General features: G+C 52.0%; 7 protein-coding genes and 1 non-coding gene across 8 annotated transcripts; 5 read left to right on the top strand and 3 right to left on the bottom strand.

Moving 5' to 3' along the window:
- Nucleotides 1-89: 89 nt before the first annotated feature.
- Nucleotides 90-1,841, top strand: M409DRAFT_68372 (uncharacterized protein; the record flags this gene model as incomplete). Its single annotated transcript, XM_033817808.1, has 1 exon — nucleotides 90-1,841. One exon carries the CDS (start codon nucleotides 90-92, stop codon nucleotides 1,839-1,841), a length of 1,752 nt encoding a protein of 583 aa, XP_033664719.1.
- Nucleotides 1,842-1,887: 46 nt separating this feature from the next.
- Nucleotides 1,888-3,690, bottom strand: M409DRAFT_26009 (uncharacterized protein; the record flags this gene model as incomplete). The annotated part of the gene is made up of 4 exons (XM_033807919.1): nucleotides 1,888-2,566; nucleotides 2,619-3,271; nucleotides 3,323-3,471; nucleotides 3,519-3,690. The coding sequence occupies 4 exons, from the start codon at nucleotides 3,688-3,690 to the stop codon at nucleotides 1,888-1,890; spliced, it is 1,653 nt and encodes a 550-aa protein (XP_033664718.1).
- Nucleotides 3,691-3,992: 302 nt separating this feature from the next.
- On the bottom strand, nucleotides 3,993-5,901 carry M409DRAFT_68371 (uncharacterized protein; the record flags this gene model as incomplete). Its single annotated transcript, XM_033817807.1, has 7 exons — nucleotides 3,993-4,185; nucleotides 4,237-4,657; nucleotides 4,712-4,932; nucleotides 4,988-5,186; nucleotides 5,234-5,453; nucleotides 5,517-5,649; nucleotides 5,702-5,901. 7 exons carry the CDS (start codon nucleotides 5,899-5,901, stop codon nucleotides 3,993-3,995), a joined length of 1,587 nt encoding a protein of 528 aa, XP_033664717.1.
- A 527-nt stretch (nucleotides 5,902-6,428) lies between these two features.
- Nucleotides 6,429-7,383, top strand: M409DRAFT_57302 (uncharacterized protein; the record flags this gene model as incomplete). Its single annotated transcript, XM_033813590.1, has 2 exons — nucleotides 6,429-7,319; nucleotides 7,378-7,383. 2 exons carry the CDS (start codon nucleotides 6,429-6,431, stop codon nucleotides 7,381-7,383), a joined length of 897 nt encoding a protein of 298 aa, XP_033664716.1.
- A 75-nt stretch (nucleotides 7,384-7,458) lies between these two features.
- On the bottom strand, nucleotides 7,459-9,231 carry M409DRAFT_26006 (uncharacterized protein; the record flags this gene model as incomplete). The annotated part of the gene is made up of 3 exons (XM_033807918.1): nucleotides 7,459-8,492; nucleotides 8,549-8,907; nucleotides 8,960-9,231. 3 exons carry the CDS (start codon nucleotides 9,229-9,231, stop codon nucleotides 7,459-7,461), a joined length of 1,665 nt encoding a protein of 554 aa, XP_033664715.1.
- A 925-nt stretch (nucleotides 9,232-10,156) lies between these two features.
- M409DRAFT_26005 (uncharacterized protein) lies at nucleotides 10,157-12,340 on the top strand (the record flags this gene model as incomplete). Its single annotated transcript, XM_033807917.1, has 1 exon — nucleotides 10,157-12,340. The coding sequence occupies one exon, from the start codon at nucleotides 10,157-10,159 to the stop codon at nucleotides 12,338-12,340; it is 2,184 nt and encodes a 727-aa protein (XP_033664714.1).
- A 672-nt stretch (nucleotides 12,341-13,012) lies between these two features.
- Nucleotides 13,013-13,102, top strand: M409DRAFT_t52. The gene has a single exon. It is a non-coding gene; the product is annotated as a tRNA-Glu (tRNA).
- A 639-nt stretch (nucleotides 13,103-13,741) lies between these two features.
- M409DRAFT_68368 (glycoside hydrolase family 3 protein) lies at nucleotides 13,742-16,180 on the top strand (the record flags this gene model as incomplete). The annotated part of the gene is made up of 4 exons (XM_033817806.1): nucleotides 13,742-13,865; nucleotides 13,914-14,307; nucleotides 14,361-14,453; nucleotides 14,503-16,180. 4 exons carry the CDS (start codon nucleotides 13,742-13,744, stop codon nucleotides 16,178-16,180), a joined length of 2,289 nt encoding a protein of 762 aa, XP_033664713.1.
- Nucleotides 16,181-16,406: the final 226 nt, after the last annotated feature.

The following is a 16,406-nucleotide window of genomic DNA, read 5'->3' as shown; positions in this document are numbered from 1 at the left end:
ATCAGCCAATTCGCTGCTCTTGACAGGAAAGGCGAGGTAACATTATACCATCTTGATCTTTTGCACGAGCAGTGTGCCCAGCCTCCAAGATGTCTATCGTTTCTCTGGCTTCGGGCGAGCCCACATGCACGCTGGATGATCTGGAGAGTATCTGTGGTTCGAATAACTTCTCAATCGAGCCTGGCAGTGTCAATGAATCGAACTTTCTCTTGTTTGCCAACAGTTTCGATGCTGTTTGCAAGGCTGTTCAAGATTTGCCAGAATACGAAGATCCACGACTGAAGCCCGTTCCCGTGGAAGGCGGCGACAGGACATTCTACAGGCCGGACGAGAATGATAATCCATTAAATGGCTGGGCACACAAGACTATCTTAAAGGCCGCGGATCCAGAATCTGCGAAAGGGCCTCTTGCAGGTAGAACAGTCGCCTTCAAGGACAACGTCTCCGTTGCATGCTTGCCGCTTACACTGGGCGCCTCTGCTAAGCATTTCCAAGACGGCAAACATCCAATCAGCACCATCGATGCAACCGTCGTCAAGCGAGTACTCGAGAGTGGAGGCATTGTCAAGGGCACGGCCACCTGCGAGAACTTCTCCGCCTTCGCGCTGAGCTTTACTTCTAATTCCGGCGTCGTTCACAATGCACACTTGCCAGGGTACGCCACTGGCGGCAGTAGCAGCGGATGCGGTGCTCTTGTGAGCATAGGAGACGTTGAGGATGCAAGAAAGCAGGGCAAAGACACGAAGACTTGCCCTCTTGGCGAAGGCGTCGACATGGCCATTGGAGGCGACCAAGGAGGCTCTATACGCTTGCCCGCCAGCTACAGTGGGATTTATGGCCTGAAGCCAACTCATGGCCTCATCCCATACACCGGCATTGCCCATCTGACTCCCATGATCGATCACACCGGCCCGATGTGTCGGACGATTGAAGACACCGCTCTCTTGCTAAGAGTCCTTGCTGGCTGGGACGGCATCGACCCACGGATGACACCAGAATCGCCATTGCAATCGAAGGTGCCGGACTATGCTTCCAATCTCAAGACTTGGATATCGTCAAAGCAAGCCAGCGAAGAATGGAACAGCAAATCTGCCGCTAAAGGCCTTCGAATTGGCATCCTCAAGGAAGCATTCGAAGTCGCCGGTCTCAATTCATCCGTCAAGGAGACCGTAAACGCAGCTGCGGAACGCTTCAAGGCTCTTGGAGCGGACGTCAAGGAGATTTCGATTCCTTTGCACAAGTACGGTGCCGCAATCTGGACAGTGGCATCAAGGCCCTCAATGCCGCACTATATCGCCAACAGGCCAAGCGACCTGTTATCACACACTCTTCCGGGTCTAGATCCTCTACCTATCGACCAAGACTTCTTTGACATCCTATCAAATCGCAACCCCGCTGTCGTCAACGTCCTCTTGAACGTCGCGCATCTCGAACGCAGGTACGGACCTTCACTGACACGCAAAGCCCACATGCACGTCCACCAACTCCGCGAAGCGTACGATCAGGCCCTCGAAGAAGTCGACGTCCTCCTGACTCCCGTGAATCCTACCGTTGGCCCTCTGCATCCCAAGGGAACGCTGAAGACCGAGGACAATCCGAACGGCTTTACTGAACAGATCATGGAACTGTTTGAGCCCGCGATTGGCAACACATTGAACACGAGCCCGTTTAATGTAACGGGACATCCGGCACTGAGCATGCCTGTAGGATGGGGCAAGGTGAAAGATGGCGGGGGAAGACTGCCTATTGGAATGCAGGTCATTGCGAAGAAGTGGGACGAGGATAGTATCTTCAAGGTTGCGAAGGCGTGGGAGATGGGTGGGCATTGGGCGGATTCGTAGGTTGGATAGAGAATGTATGATAGATCAGCTGCATCGGTGTGCATGCTTACAAACAAAGAACCTGCTTCTTGGTCTGCTCCAATAGCGCTCCAGCGTCTTGTACTCTCTCGCCAACGACAGAACGACAGGACCACGCCACGAACCCATCAGGTCTCACCAGCACCGCTCCGTCTTCCAAGACATCATATCGCCTAGCAAAGGCATTGTCACTATTGAATGCCAATTGCACAGTCTTGAAACATTTCCCTAACGTCTTCATGCCGTCGATCCAAGGTCCCCCTTTGGGACCAACGAATAACACGAAGCTTTCTCCAAAGAATTCGGAGATGGCAATATTCTTCTGTCCGTCGAACGTATTTACCAGGACGTGGTGAGCGACACTGCCTGGAGCGGCGATTGAAGTCGCTGGATCTTCGGTTATATTCGATGCGTCTAGAGGGCCGTTTGTGAAGAGCGCTTTGGAGTGGTATCGATACGCTAGTTCCAAGTGCTCGACGGGACTCTCCTTGACATTGAACTCATCGACGAGGTGAGATAGGATGGGCTCTGTGCGGTGGACGTAGTGAGCTAAGGCGTTCTCGACGGTATGCTTTGCCACTGGATATCGCTCTTCTTCGTACGTCTCGAGCAGTTCAGGGCCTGCTTTCCCCTTGAGGACGTATGCGAGTTTCCAGGCGAGATTATGGGCGTCTTGGACTCCTGTGTTGCCGCCAAAACCGCCAGATCTACACAACGATCAGCAACATCTCCCGTATGCCGGCTGTGTGCAATACTCACGGCGGCATCCTATGGGCAGCATCTCCCGCAAGAAGCACCCTTCCCTCCCTCAACCTCTCCGGCATATCAGCAATAGCCTCCCAAGTCGTCAACTGATGGATCTTGAACTCGATAGTCTCATCTCCAATCGCCGCCCTCAAATACTCATTCGCCTTCTCCATACTCGCCGTATCTGCCGGGAACCTACTTTCCTCAGACCCCTGCTCTCCAGCACTGTTGATCACGAGGAAGGACTCTTTCTTGTCTCGGTCAAAACGGAAGAAACATCGAACAACTTCGTTGGCCACGTAGATGACGCCACTGTAGTGTGCATTGGCCAGTTTGGCTAGCTTCTCTTTGTCGAGGATCTCGAAATAGATCGTCAACGCTCTGCTCAAGAGGCCGGGGCCCTGAGTTTGGATACCCAGGAGGGAGCGGGTCGTTGAGCGAAAGCCGTCTGCGCCTATGAGATATTTGCTGCGGATCTGGTAGGTCGTGTCTGAATCCCTGTTTCTGAGAGTTGCCGTGACGGAATTGGAGTCTTGCGTGAGGGAGACCACTTCCGTTGAGAAGTGGAGCGATGCTCCCAGTGCTTTTGCTTTGGAGCGTAGGAGTGGTTCGAGGGCTTGTTGCGTTAGGAAGACTCGGCGGGTTGCTGAGACGTTTTCGATACCCTTTAATTGAATGTGAGTTTAATGCCGCCCGTAGACGTTTGATTGATGTACCTCGTTCACATCCTCCAACCACTTGTGCAGAAGTTTCCCAGCCAGGCTTTCAGTGGTGATGATGCAGGTTCTTTCATCGTAGTACTTCAGGCTTTCTTCTTTCATGATTTCGTAAAGTCCCAATTCTTTGAATGCCTGCATTGTTCGAGCTTTGACCTTGTTAGTACGATGGTAGTACAAGAACACTGGCACGTACGCATCATGACCGTAGCTCTGGGGTGTATGGCAGTCGACGAGTGCTTTTCGACAACCATACACTTGATGCCATATTTAGCTAGTAGAGCTGCCAACGTCAGGCCGACTAGAGAGCCTCCGACGATGAGGACAGGCACTTCTTCAATGGCTTCTTCATTGGTCTTGGCAGCCATGCTGAAATGAATTTCGCTCGTACAGGTGATCGACCAAGGGCATTGAGAGCAAGGCCGACGTGTAAGAGGGCTAGAGAAGTTTGATCAAGGAGCAGATCGCCTGGTCTATCGCGGCTGTAAAGTAGCTCTTGCCCGCAGTGGCAATCGTGAGCATTGCCCTCTTTAGCCGTCAAGCTTGTCTGAGCTGTAGCTACTTTGAACCACGTACACAAACTGTATCTGCAGTGTGGGAAACTGGGCAATGCCTGGAATTTCGTGAGTGCTGTCGGTATCTCGCGTATCAAAAGACAAAGCTGCTGTGATCATTCGACTCGATACTTCTTAAAGTCTTTCGTGGGCACGTTTCGCAAGAACATGATGTCCAACTCTTCATAGGTCCGTCCTTTCGTCTCTGGCACACGGAAATATGCCCACGTAAGGCTGATCAAAGAGAGACCACCGTAGAAGAAGCCGATCTTACCACGCATGTTTCCCTGATCTGGGTTGATCATGTAACTATATCCTGGTTAGCGCCATCTGCACAGTACAAGGGTGGAGCCGGCTCACGGGATTGCAACTGTCATTCCAATCGCGAGAAGTGCTTGAATCGCTGTCGCTACTGCGATTGTCTTGCTTCGGACCTTGGTGGCAGAGACCTCGCAAAGAATCACGAAGCAGATCGGTCCAACGGAGAAATCATAGCAGAAGTTCCAGACGAGCATCAAGCTAGACTGAGCCCAGATTACGCTCTTATGTTCCTTGTAGTTTGGTACGCAGTCCAGGATGCCGATGATAAGCATAAGCACGACTAGAAGGAAGAGGCCTGTGTTGTAGATGACCCGCCGGCCAAAGTGGATGAGCAACACCCACGAGAACAGTGTTCCAAGGAATCCAAGGGCAAGAAAGCCGACACTCATGTCGAAGGATTCTCGTGTTGGCAGTCCGGCCAGCTGGAAGAAGTACGTTGCATAGCCGACGAGATAGATACCTAAGGATACGTCAGTACATGGTTGGCAAATGGACCCTTGTTCAATAATAATACCTGAGAAGACCTGGATTGAGTAGACTCCAACGGCTATCTCTGTGCGTCGAAGATTAATCTTCTTAAAGCAGTCGAGGTACGTGCTTCCTGCTTCCAGTTCGTGCTCAAGACGATCTGTCTCAATGATCATGGCCAGAGTAGGTTTGACATCGACTTTAGACGATGCGAGACGGCAAAGGGAGTGTTCTGCGTCTTCCATCCTGCCCTTTCGGACGAGCCACCTGAGAAATAGTCAGCTACCTCCAATTTGGCTCATGACGGTATATGTATACTTACCACGGAGATTCTGGCGCGAATGGCCACCCGATGAGAATGACTAAGGGCCAGACCCATTGAGCTGCAAAAGGCGCACTGTACGCCCAGTGAGTGTCCAACTGACTCGTCCCAGCGATCACACCGTTGGCGATTAACTGCCCCATCACGAAGCACAGATTCACATAACTGGTGAGAACGCCACGAAGTGCAACGGGGCACACTGTCTCAGTCAGCGGAATCACAACTTCGCAAAGGTTCATAACGTACCTTCGGAGGCATAGGTCGGCGCAATCGCAGCGTATGTTCCAAGAATCAGTCCGCCGAGTAGCTCACCAACGAGTAGTACTGCCAGAGATCGAGCGAAGAACTGGATGAAGATGAATGCTGCCGTGAGGATCACACAGACACCGAACGTCTTCTTCCGTCCATACCATTCCATGGGGTAGGCAGCGAAGAAAGCTCCTACGACCTGGCCGATTGGGTTACCCTGTAAGCCGTCAGTGAATGACCGTCATCGCTAATGTTCGACCTGCACTCTGTGATTACTTACCATGCTCAGGCCAGTCTGCCATGGTGCACTGATGATGTATTCGCCCTCATACAAGTACCCGAAATCTCGCTGGAAAGCAGGCGTTGCGTAGAGGTTACCAAGGAGTTGCGGATCGAAGGCCGTCATGATAATGCTGACATGCCGATCAGTACATAGCAGCATCATCTACCAAGACTTGAACATACCCAAGCGAAAAGAACAAGCTCCACCCTACGGCAGTGGGATACAACTTGAGAGCTTCAAGAAAGCTTAGATTATGTTCCTGCTCTGAAGCGACACGAGCGTCTTCTCCTGCAATGGCTCCGATAATGACATCGCCTTTGAGAATGTCTGCTCCGGGCACGTCGCCATCGAGGCTATGTCCAGTATCCGTCGCGTTGCCCATGGTGCTGGATTCGCCGATCGAGTCTGCGATCAATGGCGTTGACTCGTCTCTAGTATCTTCTGTGTCCTGTCGATACTAGTCAGTGCTTCATGAATCCGAGGTCTGAGTGTTCTGCGGTCTTGAAACCTACGTGTCTGTGAGAAGATAGGGACGAAGATGATATCGGCATGGCGACCACGCGACACCTGGTGAGAGCAGCGGATCTGCGGTATGCAACATCACGGCCTATCAAGACCCGCTCTAGTGACCAATGGCGGCAAAGACGCTATCAACGAGGAGGTACACATCCATCTGCAGGTAGGTGGTGGAGGTGAGAAGACAGGCGAGCAAGGTGGCCGACGCGTTGTTCCTTCAACGGCAATCCGGCTTGCCCCTCTTCCCCGATGCAACCTCACCTCTACAAGTCAACATCCTCCCGTAACATCAATGAGAGCCACCGTCGCCACGGTGTCAATATAGGCTGGGTCCATCAGAGTGTCGAGGAGGAAAACACCTTGAACAATTCCTAGATCAAGTCGAACGGCGCAATGACACGAATACAGAATGGAAACGCCAATGACCACGAGCTGTACAATCAAGAAGTGCACAAAGTACGTATTAAGGACTCGGAACGAGATGTTGGGACAGCGGGCCCAGAAATCATCGCCGAGGCGATAACTTACCTTCATCGGGATGGAATAGTCGTTCTGGAGAATGTCATTGATCCTTCACATATCAATGCACTCGAAGCGAAGTTAGGACCAGAAGCAGAGGAGATTGCAAGAAATCCGGACCATCATTTCAACTGGAACAAGGGGAATATGGACCAGGCACCACCGCTGATACCCGATCTTATGTTCCAAGACATTTGGGCGAATCCGATTGTGGTTTCTGTGCTGTCATCGGTCCTCGGGCCATCCCCCGTATGTCACTACGCGAATGGCAATACTGCTCTGAAATCAACGGCCAGGCAGCCAGTACATAGCGACGTCGACAAGCCGCATCCGCTGTATCCCTTCGCATACGCAGTCAACATCCCGCTTTGTGATCTCTCGGTGGAAAATGGTTCAACGGAGATTTGGGTTGGCAGCCATGGAGACAGCAATATTGATCAACACAACCAGTATGCCGATGGCGAGCATGATCTGACTATCAAGACGGAGCTTGTTGAAGAAAGGCGACAACACTCACCGCCAGTCCAGCCGTCTACGAAGAAGGGCAGCATTATTCTAAGAGACCTACGCTTGTGGCACGCAGGCATGCCTAACAAAACAACCACACCTCGGATCATGCTCGCCTTTGTGATCCAGCCAAAATGGTTCCAGGCTCCTTCGAAGGTCCTGCTTCCTGTCAAGGCAAAGAAACTGGTCCAGCAGTGGGAACGAGACGGCCTTGAGTACGCTGCCAAGTGGGTAGACGGCGATGTTGATCACAAGCTTGTGAGCTCTAATGAGGTCGACTTCAGTTCGGGGAACAAGAGACTCCTTGCGCTCGAAGACATGATGCAACCACAATTACATTAAAATGTCCGTTCTACAGCAGGTCACATAAGTCTATTCTATCGGAAGACATCATCTGTCAAGCCGCCGCAGCCGCCGCACTGCCCTTCGGCAATTTCCTGCGATCGAAAACAATCGAAGACAGCACCAAAACAAACGTTACTCCTCCGAGTGCAATGCCAATAGCATACGCATTCTTGAGACCCGCCATGTAGCTTTCAATTGCATAGCTCAGATCATCCCCAGAGAGGATTCTTCGTAGCTCAGTCGCACCTGCAGCAACGACTGCCGCAGCATCGATCGAAGGGGCTTGCCTCAAGTCCAAAATCAGCTTGTTCGTAAAAATCGACTGGCCGACGGATAACCAAATTGCACCTCCAAGGAGCTGAAAGAAGAGAGCCATTGCGGAGGCGGTGCTTAGGTCGGCTGGGTCGACAATGGCCTGTGCAACAATGACGGCCGTCTGCATGCACAAACCGAGACCGATGCCAACCATCACCTGGTATCCGATCCATTCTCCGCTGCCGCTCCCGACTGCAAGTGTGTAGATTAGGCCACTGGCAATGGTGACAAGCACGGTACCAACCAGGCTGACCAGCTGAAACTCCCCGGTTGCTGTCATGATGAAGCCAGCCACCATGGCGAAAATGGAGGCTCCGGCGACCAGTGGAATGCTTCGAATGCCAGATTGCGCCGCATCGACTCCCGAAACGACCTGGAAGTAGATGGGTAGGTAGTAAAGCAGGACAAAGAAACATCCTGACAGAATGAAGTTGAAAGCCATCATGATAGCCATGGTCTTGCCCTTCAACAGACGTGTGTTCACTGCTGCACGGTCACCTAGGTAGATCTCCACGACGACAAAAGCGGTGAAAATCACAGCAGCACCGACGAGGGTCCCGATCACATCGCTGGATGACCATGCTTTCGAGACGCCGCCCCACTGCAAGGCCAGGAGGAAGCAGATGACGGCTCCTAGGAGAAGAATGGTGCCTCCGATGTCCATCTGTAAGACTTTCTCTTTCCATGTAGCGCGGACGGGTTTGGCGTGTGCTGGATTCGTGTAGAAGAACAAGATGACGGCTGCAGCGACGCCGCCAATGGGGAGGTTTACTGAATGCACATGTCAACGATCGATAGGCCGAAAGGGTACAGAGCTTGACACTTACTGTAAAAGCACCAGCGCCATGATACGTTCTCCGTGAAGGCACCCCCAAGCAATGGGCCAATGACACTGGCGATGGCGAAGCTGGCACCAATGACGCCAAGAAGAGCCGGCGTGCGTGCTGGAGGAGCGGCCAGCCCTACGATGATGTACGAGCCTGAAGTGATACCAGCTCCTCCAACTCCGGCAATAGCACGTCCAATGATGAGCGCTGTAGAGTTGGGTGCAACGGCGCAGATCAGGCTGCCGACTTCGAAGATGAAGACAGCGAGCAAGAAGACTGTCTTGACAGTGAAGTACTTGTATCCTTTGCCCCACATCGACTGGAATGCAGCCGTAGTCATGAAGAAGCCGCTGCCATACCTGTTACACAATCAGCGTCGGAGTTCCTTTTACATCGTTGTTTCCCACGCACCAAGCAACATCGTCCAGGCTGTGGAAGTCGTCCGTGATCTGTGGAATGGCCGTTGAGATAATGCTTGTGTCGAGAGCAACGAGGAAGATCGAAAGTGCCGCAGCGCTGAGAATCAAGATGAGCTTGGCTGTCGTCGGATACACAATGGCGTCTCCATCGTTCGGTTCATCGAGCTGATTTGGTGGTGGTATGGAATTGGGGTGGCTGTCGAGCGATTCTTTGGTCGAATGTGCTTCAGAAGCATCTGCTGTGCGATCTTTCGTGTCGTCCATCGTGTCAGGTGCGATGTGTGGGTGGAATTGTTGTGCAAGAGGATGAGTACGACAGACTGCAGAGAGCTTATATAAAACAGCTCAACTCGAGACGTGCGAACCCAGCAGGTTCTCATTGAGACCTTGATGCAGCGGGAAATGGAAATCACTGGCCGTTCCGTTGCCGGTTCGAAGCCTAAATGCAGCAAGAATGAATCATATTAGTCCAGGAGATCTTTTTTGAGGAGTCAATCGCGGACGAACGCCGTTCGTCCTTTCGTCCGCGCGACGTCCTGTGGTCGTCTACCGTTCAGCTCCAGCAAGGACCATCTTCTGCTGGGAGGTGGCGAACTGAAGCCCATTTGGAGATCTTTCTCTAATGGAGTGTTGACGACCGAGCGCGCGTAACTTCGTAAGCATCGTGGGTCACAGTTGTATACTGGAATGCGCGTGGGATTGCCTTCGTGTTGTTTTCACTGACAGCGAGGCCACGACTTACCCCAGCCCTACAATTTGTCGTAACAAGTTTCGTTGGGTCTTGTTTGAGAGCAAGCGTCTTTTTGGGCTACTGAGTGGTTTGTCTCGCGAGAGAATGCCAATGCCACAGGTTTATGGCAGGCAACATTGCTACTTCTTAAATGGGCTTAGCGTGGTCTTCTTACGTCGTTCCCCACGTGAGGTCGTTGTCGGAATGCTGCAATGCTGGTCCTAAGGCACACTTCCACGATAGATATGGAGCACTCTGATTAACCGTGCTGCAGAGTTCCAGTCGTCCGTTAGTCCACACAGTTTCCACTACGAACAAGCCGTTTTCGGAAAGAAATTGATGGAGTGGCGGGTGATACATTTAAGGTTGCTGAAGTAAGCAGAGACCAGGATACTAGTGCTTCAGCCGCTTCGTCCGCGGTGCACTTCCTCTTCTTCCTCCTCCTCGTCCGTCTCGACCATGGCGTCGCCGGATCAGTACGCGGGCGTACAGAAACGTATGCGGAAGGGGACAAAGAGCTGTCTACCATGTAAGGCTGCATATGATGTCGTGGGACCTGTCCACCGCTGGATATCGTTTGCTGATCGATTCGAGCCGTTAGGTCGAAAAAGGAAGATTCGTTGCTCTGGAACGGACCAAAACAGCTCTTCTTGTAGGGAATGTATATCACGCGGAGTCGACTGTACTGCGCAAGGAATTCTATCAGAAGATGCGTCAGTGGAAAATCAACGACTGAAAGCCTACATACGTGAACTTGAATCCCGACTGGAGAACCAATCTCCCACGTCGTCTCCCGATGATATCAACCACAACGCCCTTGACAGACTTCTTGCGGATGTCAATACACCTGCTCATCGGAGTGAAGCTTCACATTCGGGACATTCGAACCTTGTGGTTAATCAACCAGAGGAAGACCTAGGATCAGCCTGCGCGCCGCTCGTGCGCTTGCTTAACAATCCCGCGCTTGGAACGACTCTCTACCCGTCGCAAGAAGAGAAAGATGGCCAGGTGTTGGACAATCACCGAGAGAGAATCTCAAGATCAGTCTCTTCGGAACGCCAGGACGCCGTACGAGATCTTTGTGCGTCCCTTCCACCCAAGGCCGAATTCGACGACATTCTCGACAACCAGAGCTCTTGGTGGCCTCTCTATCGAGACACGCTTGGCTTGGTCTGGGGTGAGGAGGAGTGCGAATCTCTTCGAGCATTCGCCTTGCAAGGACTCAAAGCTAAGCATCCATCGTTGCTGGGGATACTCTTGACAAGTCTGGCCATCAGCACGGGCGACTTACAAAGATATCTGCCCGCAGTCGAGAGACGAATCGTCAACGTGGACGAATATGCTGGGTGTGAATATGGTCTGGGCTGCTTGATGGCATTGGGACTGTGTTACATTAGCTCCCTACAACCCAGGCGCGCATGGACAATCTACAGACGAGCGAATGCTCTCCTTCAACTGAATGGCTTGCACGTACGTCGAAAGTCGGAGAAACATGAGTCTTTGTTCTGGCAGCTGTTCCATGCTGATCGATGGGTTTCGTTGATGATTGGCTTGCCGTATTGCATCTCGGAAGAATTCTGCGATGTCAGGGTCCAATCTATGGATTCTATCTCTCCCGGGACATGGCTATATCGTCAGCTCGGATTGTTGACAGGCTCGGTCATCGACTGCTTACAGAATGTGAAGGGCCCTAACTGGGCTGCAGTCCTGCAAGTCGAAGAGGATATGGATAACATCAAAGCACAGCTGCCCGCCAAATATCTCGACCTGGACGATATTCGGACATGTACAGATCTGAGTGACAAGTACACTCGACTGTATCGTCTGATCCATTTCCATCAGCTCAGAGCTCACGTTCACCTACCATTTCTACTACGATCCGCCAACCAAGAACGGTACAGATGGAATCGCGACAGCTGCATTGACGACTGCCGGCGTCTGTTAGAAGGGTTTCTGGAGGTATTCGACACCGACCCTTCGGTCGCTGCCTTTGGTACGGTCCTGAACTTTACCGCTTTTGTGGCGGCTGTGATCGTCCTGATGGGCGTGGCCTGTTATCAGAAAGCTCCTCAAGCCAATGCGGACAGCGATTGGCGGATGCTGTATCGTGTTCTGGATGCAATCAAGCACGGTGGAACGACCAATGCTGCTGGCCTTATATGTCGGAAGTGTTATGCTGCCTTGGAGCAGCTAGTATCGAGTGCTCACTTCACGGACCAGAGTGAGATCCCAAAGCGAGTGGTCTTGCCATATTTTGGAACGCTCCTCATCACCAAGCCTGTCTCCCAATCGACAACACCGGACCAAGCCACCGATGATGCGAATCAACGCCCAGAACCTCTCCAGGTGACGGAGAGTCAAAACAATTGGATGGAGAATCCACAAATGTCGGCTGCTCCAAGCATGCCTATCAATGTCAGCATGGACGGTCTAGCGATGAGCACAAATCCTATGTATACCGGCCAGAATCCGGGGCCTGCGATGTCGTTCGCATACAACGGTCCCTTTCTGCCCCAAGGCGATCCGTCGGGTTATGGATCATTACCTGTAACTGGCTCCGGCTTTGGCTGGTTCGATGATTTTGATATGGGCGCTGACTGGAGTTGGCTGACCGCTGACTTGCCGCCGATCGTTGGGAATTGAACGCTTTTATCCTGTGTGCTCAAGTCCTCGGTGCCCAGTCCCAGTTCCTACTATGGGCTGCCGGATACAGTAGCAGAGTCTCTGAGATCACGCATTAGATGAGGGACATCTCAGGCAAACTTCTTTCTGCGACAGTCCTGACAAGCGTAGGACCGGTCTCGTAGACCGCCGAAACTAGGTGCACAGTGCCTAACTTTGAGCTACAGCCTTGCAACGCATTTTAGCCTTAAGCTTGTCCACGTGTCAGCAAGACAATCCTCCATGCAGAGACATACTCGCCAGCGTTTCCAGCTTTCAATCTCACGACGATGGTAGATGGTGGTCAACAAAAAAATCTGTGTAGCCTGATGCTCGGCTCAGCCTTGCGCCATTTGCTGAGAGAACACTCGACAGCTTTGCACACCATTGAAGCTCTTCCTTTGCCTTGAACTGAGTATTCTGAATGCTCAGAAGAAGAGAAGTGAGCAGAAGAATTAGTGATGCCAAGAAAAATATATCCTGGTGAAGCTCCAAGCTCCTGCCGGCAACTGGAGGCATATGACGGTGAATGGGTCGAAGCAAGCTTGCCAGCTATTATGAACGTATCAGAGCTTAGCTTTCCCATCCAATCAGAGTCCGAAATGGTCTAGGTTCGTTGCATACCTCGTATCAATGGTCGAATCAGTTGCTAACTTTGATATAGTGGCTAGGATTTGTCGCTCTCATGAGTTTCTTGTAGACTCGAGGTCCGACAAGGCCGGGGTTCAATTCCCCGTTTCGGAATCAGTCAAGGAGGCGCATACAGCTCTCCCCAATTGTTTTTGAAGTTGATATGGTGGTTTTGGATCATTTGGAGGAGTTGTGAATTTTTTTCGATTTTGGGACCATCTAAACGATTGCCCGCCCACGACGACTACACGCAGGCTCAGAACTCGTAGATTTAGCGCTCTGGAGAGCTCCAGCCACAAATTTTTTGATCATTGGTACGTTGGTATCTTGTGATGATCGTTCGGTGCGTTGACGAATTTCGACACTCAGCTTTGCACCGAACCACCGACAGTCTTGGCACACCACCTCCACAGGGACGTGGAGCGGCTCTCTATTTTGATCTAACCACAATCTGTCGAACATCCCGATCGGCAGCATGTCGGCGAGCTCGAGTCGAGGCAGCATGCCTATCAGACAGGCCTGTTGCCCCATGGCCAAGATGATGACCCCATATTCTGGTCGGATAGGCGGTGCGGCATCGCGGGACAACGACAAGTAAACAAGTTCTTGATTATGCTTGACGAGCTAATGGCAGAACTACGCTGGCGGGATCGGGTGACGGGGAAGACGATGAAGAGTAGAAATACGCCTGACGCCCGGCGCCGGCGAGAGTTTGATCCATTGATCCATTGATCCAGCTCATTCTCGGCGAGCATGAAGACATTCGCATCTGCAGCGGGAGCATTGCTCTCGTTGACTTTCTGTTCGAACGCCTTGACCTACACAAATGTGTCTGAGGTGCCGCTTTACGGCCTGAGTCCTCCTGTCTATCCAACTCGTCAGTATACATAACATGGGGAAAGGATCAAAGCTCACGTTCCTCCAGCTGAGGGTAATGGTGGCGTCAGTCCAGAATGGCAGGATGCCTATACCAAAGCTCGAGCACTCGTCGAGCAATTGACACTTGAAGAAAAGGTCAATATGACAAGAGGACACACAGGCACATGCGTTGGAAATACGCCAGCCATTGATCGTCTCGGTATCAAGGCTTTGTGCTTCGCAGATGCTCCGGATGGGATTCGAGGACAAGAATTTGTCTCATCATTCCCAGCTCAACTTACAGTGGGAGCTACCTTCGACCGAGACCTGATGTACCGATATGGCAAAGCCTTGGGTGAGGAATACCGTGGCAAAGGCATCAATATTGCTCTCCTGCCTGTAGGAGGTCCACTTGGTCGAGTCGCAAGAGGAGGCCGCAACTGGGAAGGCTTTGGGGCTGAGTATGTTCTGCGAGCTACAATAAAGTAAACGACGATTAACACTGTGGTTGTAGTCCATTCCTGTCCTCCGTCGGCATGGGTGCTGTCACAACCGGTCTTCAGGGTCAAGGTGTCATGGCACAGATGAAGCATTGGCTGCTCAATGAGTAGGTAAAAAGAACTCTTACATGGGCAATACACACTGACATACTCCAGACAAGAATGGCGACGATTGCCAGGATCTATGGGCGAATCAATCTCTTCCAACGCCGACGACCGAACGATCCACGAGCTCTATGCTTTCCCTTTCATGGACTCACTGAAGGCTGGAGCCGTATCTGCAATGTGCAGCTACCAGAGAACAAATAACAGCTATGGATGCCAGAATAGCAAGCTTCTCAATGGCATCCTCAAAACGGAGCTAGGATTCCAAGGATTTGTGACAAGCGACTGGGACGCTCAGCACTCGGGTGTTGCATCGGCCAATGCTGGTTTAGATCTCGTCATGCCTGACGGTGGTTACTGGGGCGATAATCTGACGGAGGCTGTCAAGAATGGATCTGTCGCCGAGAGCCGTCTCAATGACATGGTCACTCGCATTCTTGCTGCGTGGTACCACATCGGTCAGAGCGATGGCTATCCTGATGTGGCTGTGCACAATTACAACGTGCAAGCTCCAATCGTCGATGTACGAGGCGACCATGCGTCACTGATCCGTGAAATTGGAGCCGCTGGTGCTGTTCTGGTCAAGAACGTCGACAATGCTCTGCCTTTGAGCAAACCCAGATTCCTCAACATCTACGGCTACGATGCGAAGACGCCAGATGCGCCTTGGACAAACCCATCTCGATTCGGCGGAGGCTACGAAGTCAATTTTGGTTGGAACACGCTGAATGGGACTATGGTCACAGGCGGCGGCAGTGGCTCGAACACCCCGTCGTTCTTGATCAGTCCCTTCGATGCCGTCCAGAGACGTGTGATCGAGGATGGTGGCATGGTCAGATGGGACTTTGCAAGCGTCAACCCAGAAACCGTGAACGTCAACACCGACGCCTGTCTCGTGTTCATCAACGCCTATGCTTCTGAGTCCTTCGATCGAACGTCGTTGAAAGATGACTTCTCCGATCGACTGATCAACAACGTCGCGGCCAACTGCACAAATACCATTGTCGTCATTCACTCTGCTGGTATTCGTGTCGTAGATGCGTGGATCGATCACCCTAACGTCACTGCCGTTGTCTTCGCTCTGCTTCCAGGCCAAGAGACTGGCAACTCGATCGTCGACGTTCTTTATGGCGATGTCTCGCCATCTGGTCGTTTGCCGTTCACTGTGGCAAAGAAAGAGGCGGACTATGGGAGCCTCCTCAACACGACTCTCGGCTCTGGGCCTTTCCCACAAGACAACTTCACTGAAGGTCTGTACATCGACTACCGCCACTTTGACAAGTACAACATCACTCCTCAGTACGAGTTCGGCTACGGTCTCAGCTACTCGAGCTTCTCCTACTCCGACTTGGTCGTCACCAAGACCAACGTAAGCACCAGCGAGTACACTGCAACGGACGCCATCATCCCTCAGGGTGGGCACAAGCAGCTGTGGGATGTCATCTACAACGTCACTGTGACCGTCGAGAACACCGGAGATGTCACTGCAGCTGAAATCCCTCAGCTGTATGTTGAGATCCCGACGGCTCCAAAGAACCAGCTTCGTGGATTTGAAAGGGTCAAGCTTGAGGCTGGAGAGAGCAAGACTGCAACATTTTCGTTGAAGAGGAGGGACCTGAGCATCTGGGATGTCTTCGCGCAAGAGTGGAAGCTTCAGAAGGGCAGCTACCCGATTTTCGTTGGAGCTAGCAGCAGAGACGTCAAGTTGACTGGATCGTTGGAGATATAGACAAGACGTTCTCGACATCACAGAGAATGTACGTCCACGGGCTACAAAACATCTTTCGATACCTGTTGACAGACTTTGATATCCCTATGATATGTAAATGTGACCCTCATATTCACCACTGAAGAACGTTCCTCTCCTTTCTCAATCATTCTCATCCTTTGATTGACTTTAATTGACGTTCCTGCCAAATTCGGAAACGCGCTAGCGGCCCGCTTCGCCCGTTGCC

The sequence above is a fragment of the Zasmidium cellare genome (assembly GCF_010093935.1).
Source record: "Zasmidium cellare ATCC 36951 unplaced genomic scaffold M409scaffold_29, whole genome shotgun sequence".
In the NCBI taxonomy this organism is placed as follows: Eukaryota; Fungi; Ascomycota; class Dothideomycetes; order Mycosphaerellales; family Mycosphaerellaceae; genus Zasmidium; species Zasmidium cellare.
This window is presented reverse-complemented; position numbering and strand designations above follow the sequence as displayed.